The 16,434-nt window shown below is 43.5% G+C and overlaps 4 protein-coding genes across 9 annotated transcripts; 1 reads left to right on the forward strand and 3 right to left on the reverse strand.

Moving 5' to 3' along the window:
* The first annotated feature begins 955 nt into the window (after positions 1-955).
* Positions 956-3,082, forward strand: nmu (neuromedin U). Its single transcript, XM_049717881.1, has 8 exons — positions 956-1,157; positions 1,948-2,003; positions 2,060-2,101; positions 2,239-2,292; positions 2,382-2,411; positions 2,582-2,656; positions 2,765-2,818; positions 2,891-3,082. Exons 1-8 carry the CDS (start codon positions 1,022-1,024, stop codon positions 2,942-2,944), a joined length of 501 nt encoding a protein of 166 aa, XP_049573838.1. The 5' UTR covers positions 956-1,021; the 3' UTR covers positions 2,945-3,082.
* Positions 3,083-3,577: 495 nt separating this feature from the next.
* clocka (clock circadian regulator a) lies at positions 3,578-11,896 on the reverse strand. 6 transcript variants are annotated; one of them, XM_049717936.1, is made up of 21 exons: positions 11,560-11,896; positions 10,115-10,175; positions 8,563-8,733; positions 8,405-8,494; positions 8,035-8,240; positions 7,822-7,913; positions 7,644-7,733; positions 7,451-7,571; positions 7,229-7,342; positions 6,761-6,882; positions 6,605-6,687; positions 6,414-6,520; positions 6,188-6,335; positions 6,030-6,105; positions 5,828-5,963; positions 5,657-5,757; positions 5,488-5,556; positions 5,101-5,397; positions 4,858-5,006; positions 4,608-4,791; positions 3,578-4,482 (listed from the first exon to the last, which is right to left on the reverse strand). In XM_049717936.1, exons 4-21 carry the CDS (start codon positions 8,446-8,448, stop codon positions 4,351-4,353), a joined length of 2,271 nt encoding a protein of 756 aa, XP_049573893.1. In that variant the 5' UTR covers positions 8,449-8,494; positions 8,563-8,733; positions 10,115-10,175; positions 11,560-11,896; the 3' UTR covers positions 3,578-4,350. The 6 variants fall into 6 exon arrangements, with proteins under 6 accessions (XP_049573893.1, XP_049573876.1, XP_049573886.1 ...); XM_049717919.1 differs by having other exon boundaries at positions 5,101-5,424; XM_049717929.1 differs by having other exon boundaries at positions 5,488-5,559.
* A 173-nt stretch (positions 11,897-12,069) lies between these two features.
* tmem165 (transmembrane protein 165) lies at positions 12,070-14,562 on the reverse strand. The gene is made up of 6 exons (XM_049717957.2): positions 14,210-14,562; positions 13,755-13,980; positions 13,492-13,667; positions 13,169-13,357; positions 12,756-12,861; positions 12,070-12,628 (listed from the first exon to the last, which is right to left on the reverse strand). The coding sequence occupies exons 1-6, from the start codon at positions 14,354-14,356 to the stop codon at positions 12,552-12,554; spliced, it is 921 nt and encodes a 306-aa protein (XP_049573914.1). The 5' UTR covers positions 14,357-14,562; the 3' UTR covers positions 12,070-12,551.
* A 353-nt stretch (positions 14,563-14,915) lies between these two features.
* Positions 14,916-16,393, reverse strand: srd5a3 (steroid 5 alpha-reductase 3). The gene is made up of 5 exons (XM_049717945.2): positions 16,136-16,393; positions 15,907-16,055; positions 15,630-15,815; positions 15,416-15,541; positions 14,916-15,249 (listed from the first exon to the last, which is right to left on the reverse strand). Exons 1-5 carry the CDS (start codon positions 16,357-16,359, stop codon positions 14,990-14,992), a joined length of 945 nt encoding a protein of 314 aa, XP_049573902.1. The 5' UTR covers positions 16,360-16,393; the 3' UTR covers positions 14,916-14,989.
* Between the last annotated feature and the right edge of the window lie 41 nt (positions 16,394-16,434).

The raw sequence follows: 16,434 nt of genomic DNA on the forward strand, positions 1-16,434 counted from the left end.
CACACGTGGTGAACGTAAAATGAGTTATATATTCTAAATGAATTATGTGTACTAATTACCTCGATAATACATGTGATGGAAATCCCACCATCAAAAAATAAAATGAGTCAAACCTTAGAAGAACATTAGAGATGATTAAAGAAAGATTAAGCAGGGCTTCAAACTTTTAGTCATTAAATCTAGCCGTGTCAGGAAGAAAGATTTTTCCTCATTGTGCTGAAATTTTTTTTATTTATCGACCGAGCGTATTTTTCTTTGGAATGTCGGAAAAGTGATTTTTTTACATAATTCATTCGGCTGGCATCTGTTTGTATTGATTATCCCGTAATATGCTCCCACGGAAGCTTCAACGCAAACAAACCCTTCTTAGACAAGCGACGTGCAAGTCCCAGTCATAATCAAAATCAACTCATTTCAAAGGTCTTGACATTTCGCCAGTGTCGCAGAAACGTGGCAGCCATACCGGAGGGAGCCAGTTAATTAATTTAAATACAAGATTGATTACACGCGAACTTCACTGTTAAGATTTTTGATGGAAAACAGGAAGAGGATGGATGAGTGTAGGAGGACAGACATGGGTGGGGACCGCAGAAACTCCTCGGAATTACCACTTGGTCCGACAATTAACGCATTTATTTATGACTTAAGCGTCTTAAATTTTCATTCAAAATTCAAGGCCGTTCCTGATGTAGCAAAGCAGCCCCAAAATATAAGTGAAAGAGCAAAAAATAAATAAATCACTGCAGTAGCAAACTAATTGTTACTTCCCACTACAGGTATTTCGGGGTGCTCAAATCAATTCTCCAAAAACTTTTAGATGTGTACCTATTGTTGTTTCCCGTGATGATATGATGGAGGGGTGTCCAATCCCAGCCTCATCCACGTGCGAGCCTCCTCCAGTGACGCAGAGAGTAAGTGAGCGACAGCCGCCTTCATATACTGTACTCCCGACTCCCCGCTCCAAAGTCGCTCAAGAGTCACACGCGCAAATATCGGAATCCACGCAGCAGAAGAGGAAAACATGTCCACCAAGCAGAAGAAGCGAGCAGCATCCTCCTCCTCCAGCAGCAGCAGCTTGCCGAAGCTTAGTCGAAGAAGTGTGAGTGCTGTCGGCCTCACCGTCCTCCTGGTTCTCGCCACGGTTCCTCTCGTACACAGTAAGATGGACTTTGAAACTATAAGAAACTTTTCTTTTGGTTGGTAAAGCTAAAATTATTATTTTTAAAATGTTTTTTTTTTTGGTAAGATGTTACTTTTGGTTGCTCTTCCTAAATTTATGTCTAAATATATTTCAATTAGAAATATCAAAATGTAAAAAAAATGTTTTTTAGTTCATGTAATCACTTTATTCATTTTTAATTATTAATTCATTTATTGATCCCTTCATTTCAGCACCTGTTTTATTAACCTCATTGTGATTTAATGAATACCGAGTGCTCATTAGTCTTTGATTGATGGGCTGTCCATCCATCCATCCATCCATCCATCCATCCATCCATCCATCCATCCATCCATCCATCCATCCATCCATCCATCCATCCATCCATCCATCCATCCATCCATCCATCCATCCATCCATCCATCCATCCATCCATCCATCCATCCATCCATCCATCCATCCATCCATCCATCCATCCATCTTCTCTGTGGCTCATTAGATTACGACCGATTATCTCAGTGATGTTTGGCTTCAGCAGAATTTTGCCCCTATGGAATAATGAACTAATCGTACATCAGCACGATAAGTGCATGTGTTCTAAGAAAAAAAGACTTTACGCGGCTAATGGGCAACCGGCAGCAAACGCCGATTGCAATCTCCAAAACGCACTTTCAACTCCGCTTTTACACAATTATTACGCTTCTACTGTCCATGTGAACAAGAGGCTGTTGAGCTTCTAGATGTTTATCTTTTAACTAAACTAAGCATTTGTGTTGTACAAAAAAAAGGTGCTTCAATAGAACCTCTGCGAGCCACGGTCGACCAAAGGCAGCTTCTCAGCCAGGTAAGCAACACCGCTTCGTTCTCCTGTTGTCCTTCTCATCCACTCTATCTCCACAGATAGGTGCAGCCTGCTCCTCCTTCTTCTCTGCAGACTATCAGGTAACCCTTGCAATTGATAAATACAGCATCAATCATCTAGCAGATAACATCATCCATCAGATAGCGAGAACTATTCATCCAACCATCAACAACTTTTCGATGCTTCAAATCAAATTTAAAAAAATCGTCTCTTCCAGCCATCTGACATCTTAGGGGAAATTTGCTTCTTGATGTTGGTCCAAAATTCCAAGGTAGAAAAAGAAATGCACATTACATCAAGTATCATGAGGACATTTTTATGCTGTGTATCAAAAAAAAAGGTGATTATCTTTCTTCTCAGGAGCTCAAAGGACAAGAGGATAACAAAAAGGTATTATGCAACAGTGTGGTCCCAAAACCTGTAGAAAACACCCAATGGTATTTCCCAGTTAATTACAATCCATAAACTGGTGTCAGAATCCCCTGATAGAGCAGCGCCACAAATAAAATTAAACCAAAATTGATTTTTTTCATGAAAGCTCCTGTTTTTGTGTCAAGCAGAGCTCGGCATTGCAGCCCCTCCTGCATTTGGTGACCCGTCTGCACACCCGGCAACAGAGAGGACTCTCAGTGCAGGTACGACTGCTAAAAGAAAAGAAATATATATATTTTTTACATTTTTTTTTTTTAAAAGAAGTCCCCAATCCTCACACAAAGGGAAACATACTCTTGTGTCACTCACAGGCTGAGCTGGAAGGACCTGCTGGGATCCAAAGTCGAGGCTACTTCCTTTATCGGGTAAGAGAAGGAATCCATCCAACAAAAAAATTCTGAAAAAAATTCTGATTATTATTTATTTTTCTTATGCAGCCTCGAAATGGAAGAAGAGCGTTAAAATATGAGTCGCCAAAAGATAACAATTGATTACGTCAAGTCGCTGCACCGGATCGAGTCGACAACGTAATTTACTGAATGTAGTACATCAAGATGATCTTATGAAAAAAGAATACTCCTTTATGTAAAATGTATATATATACGTTCTTTGCATTAAAAGTGCGATCAGATGTGCTTGTTATTTTTATTGTGACTTATAATATGGAATTATAATATATTATTATAAATCAGGGGGAAAACATAGAGCCAAAGCAGTCATTATTGTAATTATATTAATGACTTGTTTTCTTATATGCTATTGAGCTAACAAGATTTTTAAAATAAAAAAGGTAAATTTCAAAATCTATTTATGATTCTATTTACTTAAAACTTCATTTTATTTTATTATTTAAACATTTTCACAAATTTGCCCTATGACTCGTTATCAGAAATGTATTTTAATATAAAAAAAAAAAAGGTGTAAGTCCACTTTCAACTGCTAGATGTCGCTGTTATCCAGCAATTACATTGAAGGCAACCACAACGCCACACACGAGGAGGGATTAGAAAAATAATACTAGCACATTAATAAAAAAAATATGGAAAAAGAATTACAGCTTACAATAAAACATACTTTGACCAAATTCTGATGCATGATCAAATAAACACCACCAGCCTCCTTGGTTTGAGAGACACGGTAACTTTATTTGAAGCATGATGGAGAAGCTGTACGCTTTGTTTTGTTTTTTTTAAACTGCAGGATGAGATAACCAGAAGTAGTAGCACGAAAAACCATAAAGAAGATGGTGGATATGAGGATTATTATTAATTTTATACATAAATATATATATATATATATATTTATATATATTTATACACATATATATATATATATATATATATATATATATATATAGCACCACATTTAAATCATTTTTGGCAAACTTCGAGGATTGTCAGCGGAATTGTCTTCTTAAACACTAGAAAAAGAGCATATTCACCCTCACACATCATATAAAATAGCACTTCTTTCCTCCCGATAAATATTTACATTCTATATTACACATGACCATCAGTACAGTAGTTCGAAGTCCATTCTTTCCATAAAAATAGTTAATCGGGGGTGAGGGGAAAAAAAAAAAAAAAAAAAAGGATTTCGTGAGAGGTTTTGCATAAAGCAGGGTTCCTCAAACTGTGGGCCGGGGGCCGGAAAATGGGCCATAGGTCCATTTTAATTGGGTCACAACGTGTTAGTTGTAACAAGTTATAGACTACTCCTGTAAAGTGGTTGCTATGGCAACGGATAGCCTATTTGATTGGGGTGAAACAGTCAGGGGAGGGGGGGATCCCTGGCATAAAGTGATGCAGCCAAAGGGTCCTTCAAGAGTTCAGTTCAGTTTGCAGCCCCCCCTGTTGGCTTTAAGCAGCTACTGCAACTGCGTGACCATGTGACTGGTCTAATTGTCCGTCCTGTGGGTATGCGGCTGTTGTTTCTGCTGGTTGGCGGCGGCGGCAAAAGCTCCCGCCTGCTGCAACGAGAAGGCCCCCGCCGGCAGGATCAACTGACTTCCGTGAATCAGCCGCTGAGCCTTCGGCGTCAAGTCACACATTTGACGAATTATCCTCATGACACGGATTTGTTTTAGTTATATAAGTTGAAATAATAATTTTTTCTTCACGCCGAAACATCCGATAAAAATCAATTTTACTGTACCTGTTGCTCTTGCTGCTGTTGCTGGGCGGGCTGCTGGGCGATACTTATGGTCTGCGTGGGGCCCGCCTGGGGGGCGAACGCTGTCACCACTTGACCCATAAACATGGTGGACGGCACCATGACCGCCCCGCACGCCATCTGGCCCGTCACCAGCTTGGTAAGCAGCTGCCGGGCAGCTGGAAACCTGGTAGTGCATTTTAGATTTGAGCAAAATGTCTTCATATATTTCCTTGAAATCAAAAATGGAGACCTTATTTGGGCGGTGCGGTCCTGCGTGAAGGTTATGGTGGGAGTGGTGGTGCCCGTGTTGGGCGGCAGGCTGCTGGCGATTTGGAGCATGTTGGCGGCGTTTTGCTGCGGGATCATCAGCGTGTTGTACAGAGACGCCGCCGGCGGGGGCTGTGAGAACATTGAGATCCAACCATGGCCTCCATCAAGGACTGAAATCTCCTCCCTTTGATAGATTAAAAAAAAAAAAAAAATAGAACCATACCTGTGCCATGGCTGTGTTCTGTTGGGCCTGGACCGCATGATGTTGGATGGAGGTCTGCAGAGGGCCGGTCGAGACCATTTGGCCCTGCATGGTGAGCACGGGGGGAACCCGGGGGGCCACCTGCACGGCGGCCATATTGACGGCACCTTTCTGCACGAACATCTGCAGGCTCTGCTCTTGCACCCTCTGCAGCTCCTGCTGGATCTTGCACAGCTCATCCAGCTGCCGCTGGATGCTGCTCTCGATGGCGTGCGTTCGCTGCTCCAGCTGCTTCTTCACGTGCTGCATGCTATCCAGCTGGTTGGAGAACGGAGCCGATGACGCCTGCCACACCCAAACACCTCCATTTAATGACACTTGTGAATTTAAGAAAGAGCTCAATCTTACTTGGGTATCAGTCTGAACTTGTTGTGAAACCATCGATGTCGTCTGGACTGTGCTTTGGGAGCTCACCGACTGCTGGAGACAACCATACAAGATAATCGTTTTTTTTTTTTTTTAAATAGGATAAAGTCATAGAAAGTTTAATCGAGGTGAGTTTGGATTCGGGATTAACCTGGCTGCCGACTGACAATCTTCTTTGCGCCGCCACGCTTGCGTTAGATGCCAACTGATGACCCGGCAAATTCTGGCCTCCTTGGAGCTTCGCTTGAGATGCTGAGGACAAAAAAAAAAAAAAAAAATGAACACCTTAGCACTCATCGTGGTGTCAGAAGCCGGATCTTACAAGAGGCCTCCGCGTGTAAGGATTTCCGCAAGCTGCGCAATGATGCCGAGGGTGTCATTCTGTCATCGAGGCTTTCTAGCGCCCCCTGGAGGTCGGAGCCGTTGTGCTGCGACTCCACATCTGAGTCGTGCGTTTGCTGAGGTTCATAAGAGGAAGCCAAGGTCAGCTGAGGGGGGATCACCGACGCACCCCGGACGCTCACCTTATCTGCCGCCATCTCCGGTGTCGACGTTCTCAACCCCGATTCTCGCCGCTGTTCTGTTCTCACTTCACCGTAGCTGCCAGATGAAAAATGAAAGAAATTACACAACAGTCACACAATTTTTTTTTTTTTTTTAATCATGGCTGCTTCCGTTTCACCTGACAACAGTGTGAGTGCAGACAATGAACTCCGGCCGAGAGTTCCACTGGTGGTAGGTGATGTAGTAGTGAGTCTGGAGCCAAATCCACTGCTGCCCTTTCGTGAGGAATCGGTAGTAACACGATTTCCCTTTGCCGTATTGCATAACTGCAACAAAAAGACGATAAAAAAAAAAAAAAAAAAGCGAAGGGAACCTCACACGGTAACAGAATCGTGCGTACTCACGTTGCTCGTGGCATTTAGCCAACGTGTCCAGGTCGTCCACGTGGTAGTAGTCATAACCGGATGTGCCCAGGACCTCAAACGGCAGGTAACCGATAATAGGCGGAGCTCTGGACAAAAATTCAATCGTGACTTTACATATAAAAACACCTGATGGCCTGACTTGATGTTCCTTATGAAGATGTTAAGCCAACCTGTGGTCCAAGAAGAGAAACTTCCACTCTAAACTGTGTCTGGAGGTGAATTCTTCATTGGGCTCCTCGACAGTGCACATCTCCTGCGGGGAATGATTTTTTTCGGAAGTGAGCTTTACATGCTAACAAATGTGCAGTTAGCATGTGTGTGTGTACCTTGATGAATTTGGGTTTGGCGAGCCTCACGGTGGCCACCAGACAAAGCTGCTCCTCAAAGGACGAGTGGAGGGATCGCTGAACGACGGTCCCGGTGAATCCGTTCGGAGTGCAGTTAGGCACTTAAAGGTGTACAAATTAGTTAGGAAAAAAATTTGACTTTTTAATAGCTTGCATGCAAATAATTATGATCTATGGAGTGCTTATTGATTTATCAGGTGTAAAATTAAATGCCAGAATAATCTTTTGTCTGCCTATTTTTTTTCCAATCCAGCTATTATCTGAACTTCTATCAAAAATTATTTTTTGTATGGAATTCCAATTTTCTCTTTTACTTATGCAAAATATATTGAATCGCTGTAATTTGATATTGAATTAAAATGTACATTTTGATTTGTGCATTTTCTCTATATGCAATTTAATGTCTATTTGGATATTTTTTTTTTTTTTTATTATTTAGTCACTCACCATTGTTTAGGGACTTGAAATTGCCAATAAACTTGACGTATTCATACACAGGCGGCTCCTCGGGGTCCATTGTCCCTCGGAGCATGTGGCAGCAGAACTCCAGCTGGTTCTTGGCTGCAATTTGAGGACAACCAGGGCATGACTAAATCCTGGCACAGCACGCACTCACGAATGACTTCAAACACCAGACCAAAAAAAAAAAAAAAAAAAAAAACAGATTACTCTTCAGATATTCAGGCGTCAACGTCTCTCCTTCGGCGACGTGCGAGGATAGCAGCTTGTAGACGTCCGAGTGCTCCCTTCTGGGCAGGAAGTTCAGCAGGTTCTGATCCACAAGATCGCACTAGAACGCACGGCGTGTCTTTTAAAGCTCCTGTCGTTCCAAATGATTCACATTTAGAAGAGCAAAACTCACGGGGAGGTGCTCCAGCAGTGACGTGACGCTCTCCGAGGCGTAGATGATGTTGCCGTCGGTCGTGATGGCGAGGAAGAAGCCGTCCAGCGCCTGAGAGCAAGCAGACCGTCATGTCGGAACAACTAAGGAGCAAATCTTGAGGGATTTAGGTTTCACATTCATCTAGTGGTGACCTCACCTCCAACATCAGCTGGGTGAATTCCTCGTTGCTAAGAAACGGAGGCTTCCAGTCCTGTCGGATCTCCGTCGACTCGGACTCGGCGCAGATTTCTGACGGAGGAGGATTGGGTGATTAATTATTGCAAAGAAAGATGCTGTTAAAAAATAGTTTTAATATATTTAAAAATAAACAAAATGGATTTTATTACTCCAGATGTGATTCATTCATTACCTTGTTGTCTCTGCAGGAAGTCGATGCTCTTCTGCAAAATGGTGGATTTGTCCATCTTGCGAGTGTTGCCCGGCAACATGGTGCCCAGCTCCTTGATGAGGATGTTGAAGTGATCTCGCCGCTTCTTCTCCGACTTATTGCGGGACACGCGTTTTGCTTTGTCCTTCTCATCGTCGTCCATTAACCCAAAAATACTTCCGTCATCCCTGGAGGTCACATGAAAAAAAAATTGTTGCCAATCCGATTACTGAAGTTGATTTACAATTGTTGCCACCATACAGCAATTTTACGTCAAGCAAAACAAATCCACAAAAAAAAAAAAGATTAACTCGGGCATGACATAGAAACTACTATTTGAGCAAATACTCACTGATCAATACTTGTGGTCATTTTGATCCTTTTCAGGGTTATCATGTCAGATGGGGTCTTTCAATCGTGAGGAAGACATTTGTGAATATACCTAGAAGAAATTGAGATTAAAAATAAATCCTAGCAATATGCATGATGACCGAACCGAGCCTGTCCTACCTTACGGACAGCCGAGAGGGTCCGGAGAGAGGATGAGGAAAGTCGATGAAGACGGTGGAAGGTGGCCGCGGGCACCGGCGGCGCCCTGGATCATCAGCACGTCGAAAGCTGCCGAAAAGTCTTGGCGTCGACTCGGCGTTGCAATCTGACACATGGCAGCGACATTAGAATCTATGAGATTGATAAAAAAAAAAGCACAGGTAGATATGTCACAACTTAAATGATGTTAATCTTCTTCTCAGTTCAAGCAAATTGATAAACTTCAAATCTTATGGGTTGATAATCATGACTTGGGATAGGGGAGGGTTCATGCGAGGCCACCTAAAGTGGTGTCATCATGACCGAGTGCCTTCAGGTTAAGCGATGCAACTGCATGAGACTCGCGTGACTTCAGGTCAGGTTCCTCTTTCCTCTCTGGAGGGTCACTGACAAAAAGTCATGTGCATAAAACAAGGCATGTTTATAACATCAGCCTGCAGAAGGAGAAGTTGCAGAGTGTTTGTTTTATAACCGGGAGAGCAGAGGTTGTGTAACTGTGATGTCACCGCTGCTTCATTGACCTGCCGGCCCAATGACCTACTTTCATCCTCCTCCGCCTTCCAAACTTAATCACGGCACCACGGGCAACTGAGACCAACTCCTGCCAGCACAGCAAAGCCATGTCAAATTCATTCCGCCTTTCAGAGGTGGTCCCGCTTAGTCTAGTCATGCTGTGCAAAAAGGCTCCTCCAAGATACATTATTTATAATGAATAAATTAATTAAAAATAAATAAATTTGGGAAAGAACTCCTCGCTGGGACTGAGCCAATAGCAAAATTCCACAAACTGGTGACGCCCTCTCAAAATAACTGTAATTACCAATTGAATCCACAAGATGGCGACAGAGCGTGGTCATGTTTTTTTTTTTTAAATCTTTTTTTATATTTTTTGACACGCACACGAGATCTGATTTTGAGAATGAAACTGAAGACAGACAAAATTATGCTACTGTTTCTTCTCATGCCAAAGATGACGATGATTCACGGCACACGAGTTTGTAATCACTGATGTAGGGCACCGAATCACTGAGGATGTGAGTCACGGGTGGATCCCTAGTGATGCTTCTCGCCACTCGCCTGAAGCTGGCACCGCTACCCAAACGGCAATGTGCCATAGCAACCGTGCCGTGTAAAAATAGTTCTGCCGCAGCTATTGCGAGTCCCCCCTGAAAGCCAAACTTATTCTTGGGTTTTATTCCCCTCTAAGACACATAACACACAATTGAGTCTACATTAAAAAGGTAAATAAATGATCATTGATGCACTTTAGGTATCATAGCAGCGCCTTGTTGCCTTTTTGATCATCTGCGTCATTGGCTGACACCCGAGACTGGAACATTGGTGGTCCCCGCCGTCAGAACGCAGGCTGTAGCTTAGTCAAGCATGAATGAAATATGAGTTTGTACGTCTACTGCCGACAGGTACTAAAAAGCAGTATGGTTCAGGTTGGACATTTTGGGACGCTTAGATATTTAGCTCAGGACAAGGAATGTTCGCACTGATGAGGGCTTACCTTTGACCTCTTCTACGTTGCACCACCTTAGCCAGATCCAGATCACGTGTCAAGTCTTCCTCTGATCAAAAGACAAGAAAGGCTACATGAACCGAGGCCAGGAGGTCACACGTGCACACAGGCATGCAAACACACATTTCCTGGTAGTATGCCTTCCTTCTGCTGACACTTAAACGAAAGGTAAACATGAGCCTCTGTTCTTGGAAGAACATGAATGGAACGTGCGCGGGCGCCATACTTAGAAAAACCGCTACGCTACAGATCATTCCGAGAATACCTATGAATCCTGACGAGCTTCTTGTGCTTAGCGGAAAACCCCATTTTTGCTCTACAGTTAGTTCAGAGAATTTATGGAAATATTCTGTTTTGATTCAGGATGCAACTACTCAACGCTGGAAAAACAAATCAAGCCAATAAAAAGGTTAAATCCAATGATTGGCGATCACAAAGACCTCTAGCTGATCCAGTTATGATAAAATTGCTGCTATGGCAACATTTGTGCTAATCTCTTTGGCGTACGCATCTGTTTACAAGCCTGCTTTGTCATATCTGGAACCACGTGCTAGAATCTGTGAAAAGGTCTTCAGTACGTCTATTTGCGGGGGAATTCTGCCAGATGCTTATCTGTGCAGTTTTCCCGAGGGCAAACATAAATAGTCAAATCAGATTCAAACATTTGATGTCAGGAGATCCAACGTCAGAAGATGTCACCTGATTAGACTTGACGAGTATAAAAGATTGAAGCGTGTGCCCGTGAAGTCCACGTGAGAATTTATAGGGTGCATAAATTCGATGCACTAAGCCCCCCCGTGGTCTCGCTAGCTGATGCAGGCCAAGAATGGGAATCCTTCAACAATTATTCTCATTATAGAGCCGCTTGCAGTTTTAACTGTCGCACAATTAGCTGTCTGTCTACATGTGTTGCTCCACCATTTGTTTTCAAATCTCAATTGTGGAAAGGAATTCATTAGCCCATCAATGCCATTTTGAAATGGCATTTTACAACCCGCATAAAAACATAAAAAGTTAAAAAAGCCTAACTGATAGGTAGATTAATTCAAAAACAATTCCAGCTTTCATGGAATGTCCTTATCCATATCTAAATGAATCATTTAACATCGGAAAATATCTTTAAAAAATTCGTTTTCTATCATGGAAAAAAAGTCATTGATTAAACCTCGACTTCCAAAACTGAATGAACAAAAAGAATAAGTCAACTATTAATCAAAGTTAGTAGCGGGTCATTGAACAGTGGCCCCCACTCAAAGTGACACGGCACATTGATCAGGAAAGTAGCCGCCTCGGAGGTGGCGCCGGCCGGCAACATTGACCGGCGAATCACCGCTAGGCTAATGGCACCTAGCCCGCATGCTAACAAACGAACACCGGTTTATTTTACAGCACTTTTGCAATAAACAGCACCGTTCGAGGTTGTCACTACTTACCTTTACATTTGTCGGCAACTTCTCAGGGTATCTCTCGTGCGGCGTTAAGATAAAACTCGTCGCTTTCTCGTCCCGGTAAAACGGAGGAGTTTAAAAGAAGAAAAAAGCGACGCGTCAATTTCTACAGAAGCGAGCGTCAACCTACTTTCAGCCAAGGCTAGCCGCCTAGCTTGTTAGCTTAGCTACTGCTGCGTTAGATAAGAATGTGGGTCAGCGGGCCTTTGGCAAAAGCCCAAGCCCGGCAAGGCGACGCGGTTCCGGCTTGTGGGCTGTGATGCAGACATCGAAGATGAGCGGCCAGGGGCGCTCCACTTACCCCCGTGGACTGGACAGACAGTCGGTCCACTCATAATCGACTTGGTGGTGCTCCTGGTTCTACATTAGGATTAATTCAATAGCACTGTCAACAGCAATCACATGCAAACTTGGAGAGTAAAAATGATTTGGCTCACCCAGCACATTAAAACATTTTCTTTTTTTTTTTTATTGAGCAATTTAAAAGGCTTTGAATCAAATGCGTCCATCATTTATTGCGACATGTTACACATTTCACTGACTTGTCAAACATTTACAAAAATATTTCCTGGCCACCGCTTTGCTCAACGCTTTCTGAAAAGAACATGAAACTAAATAAATAGAAGGTGGATGAAAAAACATTGGAGTGATTTACGCCCCAATACAGCCGAAAAAAAGGAAATGGATTAAATGTGTTCCTGAATTAAAAGATCACCAACGAATCTACTGACGCCATTGAGTAACGCACTTTTTTTTTTTTTTTTTTATAAAAATCAACACAAAAAAAGCTGTGAAGCAAACAACTGCTGTCTTCAAGTTCAGTAACGTCCGTCTACTTCGGACTACATCTTCCGGAATGCCTCGGAGCTAGAAGGCTGCAGCGGAGGGGTCTCGGGTCTTTCGGTCAACACTGTACAATCTCTACAGCGAGTACTGGTTACAGGATGTACACTCAAAAGAGTCTTTCAGCGGCGCTCTCACGGTCCAGCGTCGGGCTTGATGAAGAGTGCGGAGAAGGCAAACGCCAGGAAGACGATCCCGCCGATAATTGTAACTGAAAGATGAGAAGACAAGCAGTGACATTCGAACCCCAAACCTCACAACTGCGGTGCCAATTTGCTAAACACATTCCCACCCTGCTGCTGTTGTATCGAATCAAATTCCCCTTCCAGTGGTCTCACCTGTTCTGACGGATATTTTCTGGGCAATCATCCGGCCGCCTATCACAGCAAGGCCTGTACACAAGCAGTGTCCCAGTGTGCCGCCCACAGCCACTCCAAATGGATCCTGGTTTGGGTTTTGAAAGGAGACATTGTTCAATATTATTAGTCACAGTTTCCAAAAGTTTTAACATCTCTGACACGGTTAATTCATGTGTGAGGATCCGAGTGTGAGTTGTGGCCTACAGCAGCTTCTTGTAAGTGTTGTCATTTTGTGTTTGGTTACTTTAAACATAAAAAAAAGTACATCGGTGCCAGTGTTCTGATTAATTCCATCAAACCAGCACTAAACAAAATATGTACATAGGACATATTTCATAACAATTTTGACATGGCGCTCCAAAGACCCAAGTGAGCTGTGTGACATGCCCCACCTCACGGGCAGCCAGGATGATGGTGGTGAGCTGGGAGCGGTCACCCCACTCTGCAAGGAAGGTGAGGGTGAGCGCCTGGAGGAAGATGGGCGAGATGACACTGTGCCACCTGGATGACGGTGGCGGCAAAGTCGACCCGGAGCCCGCCTCCAGGTCCGGCATGCCGTTGGCCATTTTGGAACGTTGTAGCTGAGCAGAAAGAAAAGATGTATGGTGAGTTGGTTCCACTGCCACGTTAGTGCCAAGGAACTTTGTTGACATGGGTTAAGAAGCTTCACTTTGACAAAAGTAACATTTTGATGCAACATCCTTTGGGGACGCACCTCTTCATCCTTTTTCTTGATCTCAGCCTGCACCTCCTCCAGCTCCTCCTGGCCCTCGTCGGGACTCATCTTCAGGCCTTCGCGCAGCATGCGCACACCGAAGATAGCGAAGAGGCCAGTGGACACGTAGTAGGTGTACATTCTGGGGATGATGGTGGTGGCGTAGCCGAACAGCACTGAGGCGGGCAGGAGACAAGAGGGAGACATTTGTTGTGGCCCTCACCAAAAATGGGTTTAATGGGGTATTCCACGACTTAATTTACCAGACAAACAGGTCATGAGCCCCAGAGCCAGCATGGCGCCGGCCAGCACAGTGAGCCGGTTGTATCGCATGGCCATAATGGCAGCGATAAAGAAGGTCTTGTCGCCCAGCTCCGACACAATGATAACAGAAATGGCGGCCACGAAGGCGTGGATGAATCCCAAGTTCCCTTTGCTGGGGTCATTTTCTTTCACCACGGGTACCAGAGGAGGGACAGTTGTTCTTTTCTTTAAAAAAAGAAAAAAGCATGAAAAATAGCCTAAAAAATTACTTGGTCAATAACTTATTTGTGTAGTATAACTTGTTTATCTAACGATCCATATTGGCTAGCTAGCCGAGTCGCCTTGTTTATGACACGTCTCAATTAGCATGTAGCGGCTACGCTCAGATGGGAAAGCAAGAAACGTAACAGGAAAAACAATTATCTTAATTAAACAATTATTTGTCATAAATTACCTCAATGGGAGCCTGTTCCTTGACAGCGTTTGGTTCCTCGGGAATAGCCGAGACTCCGACCAGCAACACGAAGAAGAGCGAAGCGACGAGCGGGAGAAAGAAGCTCGATGCTGCCCGGGCATCTCCGCCGCCAACCCTGAGAGGCATTATTATTCGTATTTTTGTTTTATGGGTTCTTAGCCTCCCGCTCGCGTCTCTACCACCCTCCAGCAACTCGCTAGAGCCCACTGGTACCCGTCAAAAAAGGCAACTTCATCTTTTGGCCGTCATTTAATGAGATACAAATCGGACTGTGTAGGGAGAACTCCAGAGGAAGTTGTTCTCTTATTACTGCCGCATGGAGGAAAAGAGGCCGCTGTGATTGGTTGGGCTAAATATGACGTAGCCACATAGGGCGGGTCTAAGGGGTTACCCGATTGGATGATTTCAAACGCCAATCACAAAATACGGAAACGGAAGTATATGATATAAAAATATATCATGTCTTACCAATATAATTATATTGTTATGATTTATAACACATTGCACAATAGTGAATGGTATTTTGATTTCCACTACATTTTTTTCTTTCTTTCTTGCATTGACATTTGTAACAAATCTTACCTCTTAAGATTAATAAAGTATGATAACCAATATATTAGATACAGCTCTCACTATGACACAGTAAGGATATACTAAAAACATTTTTTGCAATAACCAGACAGTATTTATAGATTATAATTTATTATTAGCCCAGCATTAATACACACAATAGATTATAATAAAATAAAAATATACATATCACATCAAAAAAGGTATAAATGCTTTTCTATGGGCTGGGTAGGACGGGTATTTATCGACGTAGTGGTCGTGGCAGAGCAGTGCGGCCAGCGCCTGGTTGAAGAATACGTACAGGACCACCAGCCACCACGTGAGCGAAAGACCGCCGGCCACCAAACTCAGCGAGATGTACACGAGCAGCTCGGCCAAGTAGTGTGGGCACGACACCAGCTCAAAGCCGCCGCCTTTTGGCATCCGGTGAGCTAGTGTCTCCACTCGTCCTGTATCAACAAGAGAAACTAACATTAACTAGTCTATAAGTAGTTGGTAACAGGAGGCAAATGATGGCAAAGTAGATTTAAACAGGCCATTAGCAGCTGCCTCAAGAGAAAAGCAGAAACATACAAGATTCCATTAAAATTGTGGTATTTTTCAAAAACTTGACACCTGACTTTCCAGTGCGGAGTCCAGCCAAAAGCACCATGGACTGATGCTGCAGTAAAGAGGCCGGAATGAAAAGTGCAACCCCAACAGCGTGACACCACTCCAGTTGGGAAAAGAGAGGCCCATTTCCTAAAAATCATAAAAAAAAGAGAAAGCGGAACCTACGTGAACATCAAGTAGAGCATCTGTTGAGACACTTTCAGGTGTTCCGTTTGACCTTTTGTTTGACAGTCCGAGCAGAGCACAGTCAGCCCCAGCAGGAGGTAGTAGGCCAGGCCGAAGACGTACTGCAGCAGGTGGATGACGCCGTCGGAGAAGACGCTGACGCAGAGACATTCAGCAAGCCTTCGGAGGGAATGTGATAACAGCAGCAGCTGCAGGAGCACCGTGCTCAAATGGGGAGCTGTGCAAGGAAACAACAACATACAAAATGATCCAAAACATACCACATCACATAATATTTAACAAGCTGCATATTTATAGTTGCATTCTACCTTGGTGTTCTGTATGTGATGAACCAGATAGAACATTTACCAAGTCCGACAGGCATTTTGGATATAATTGTCTTAGTGTCACGCTGAGGCTGAAAGCCAAAAGGAGACCATTCCAAACCAGAGAGGTGGCGTAGAAGTGCCAGAACCATCTAAATGAGGAGGTAAAATAACTTTTGAGTCTCAATAAGAATATCCATATTGTTTATTATGTATTATACAAACAGTTTACCTCTTTGGCACATCAAAAATGCACAACCAGTTGTCGCGTTTTAGATTCTGTTTGGTTTTCCCGTATCGGACCAGATCCTGGAAAAGCACATTGAGACAACACCTTTGGTATCTCGAGGGCAAGCGCTTTACTATCTTGTGAACACACAGTGCCGCAAAAAAAGAAAGAGACAAAATAAGCCACACGAAATCTATCAGACTGAAGCCTAAAACGCTCCAAGTCATTTTAGAACCACCGTGTTATTGTTTTGTGTCACACCGAAAGCGGCACGTCTGAAAACAGAGACGTAAATATAGTTC

This window comes from Syngnathus scovelli, chromosome 10, assembly GCF_024217435.2.
Source record: "Syngnathus scovelli strain Florida chromosome 10, RoL_Ssco_1.2, whole genome shotgun sequence".
Classification (NCBI taxonomy): Eukaryota; Metazoa; Chordata; class Actinopteri; order Syngnathiformes; family Syngnathidae; genus Syngnathus; species Syngnathus scovelli.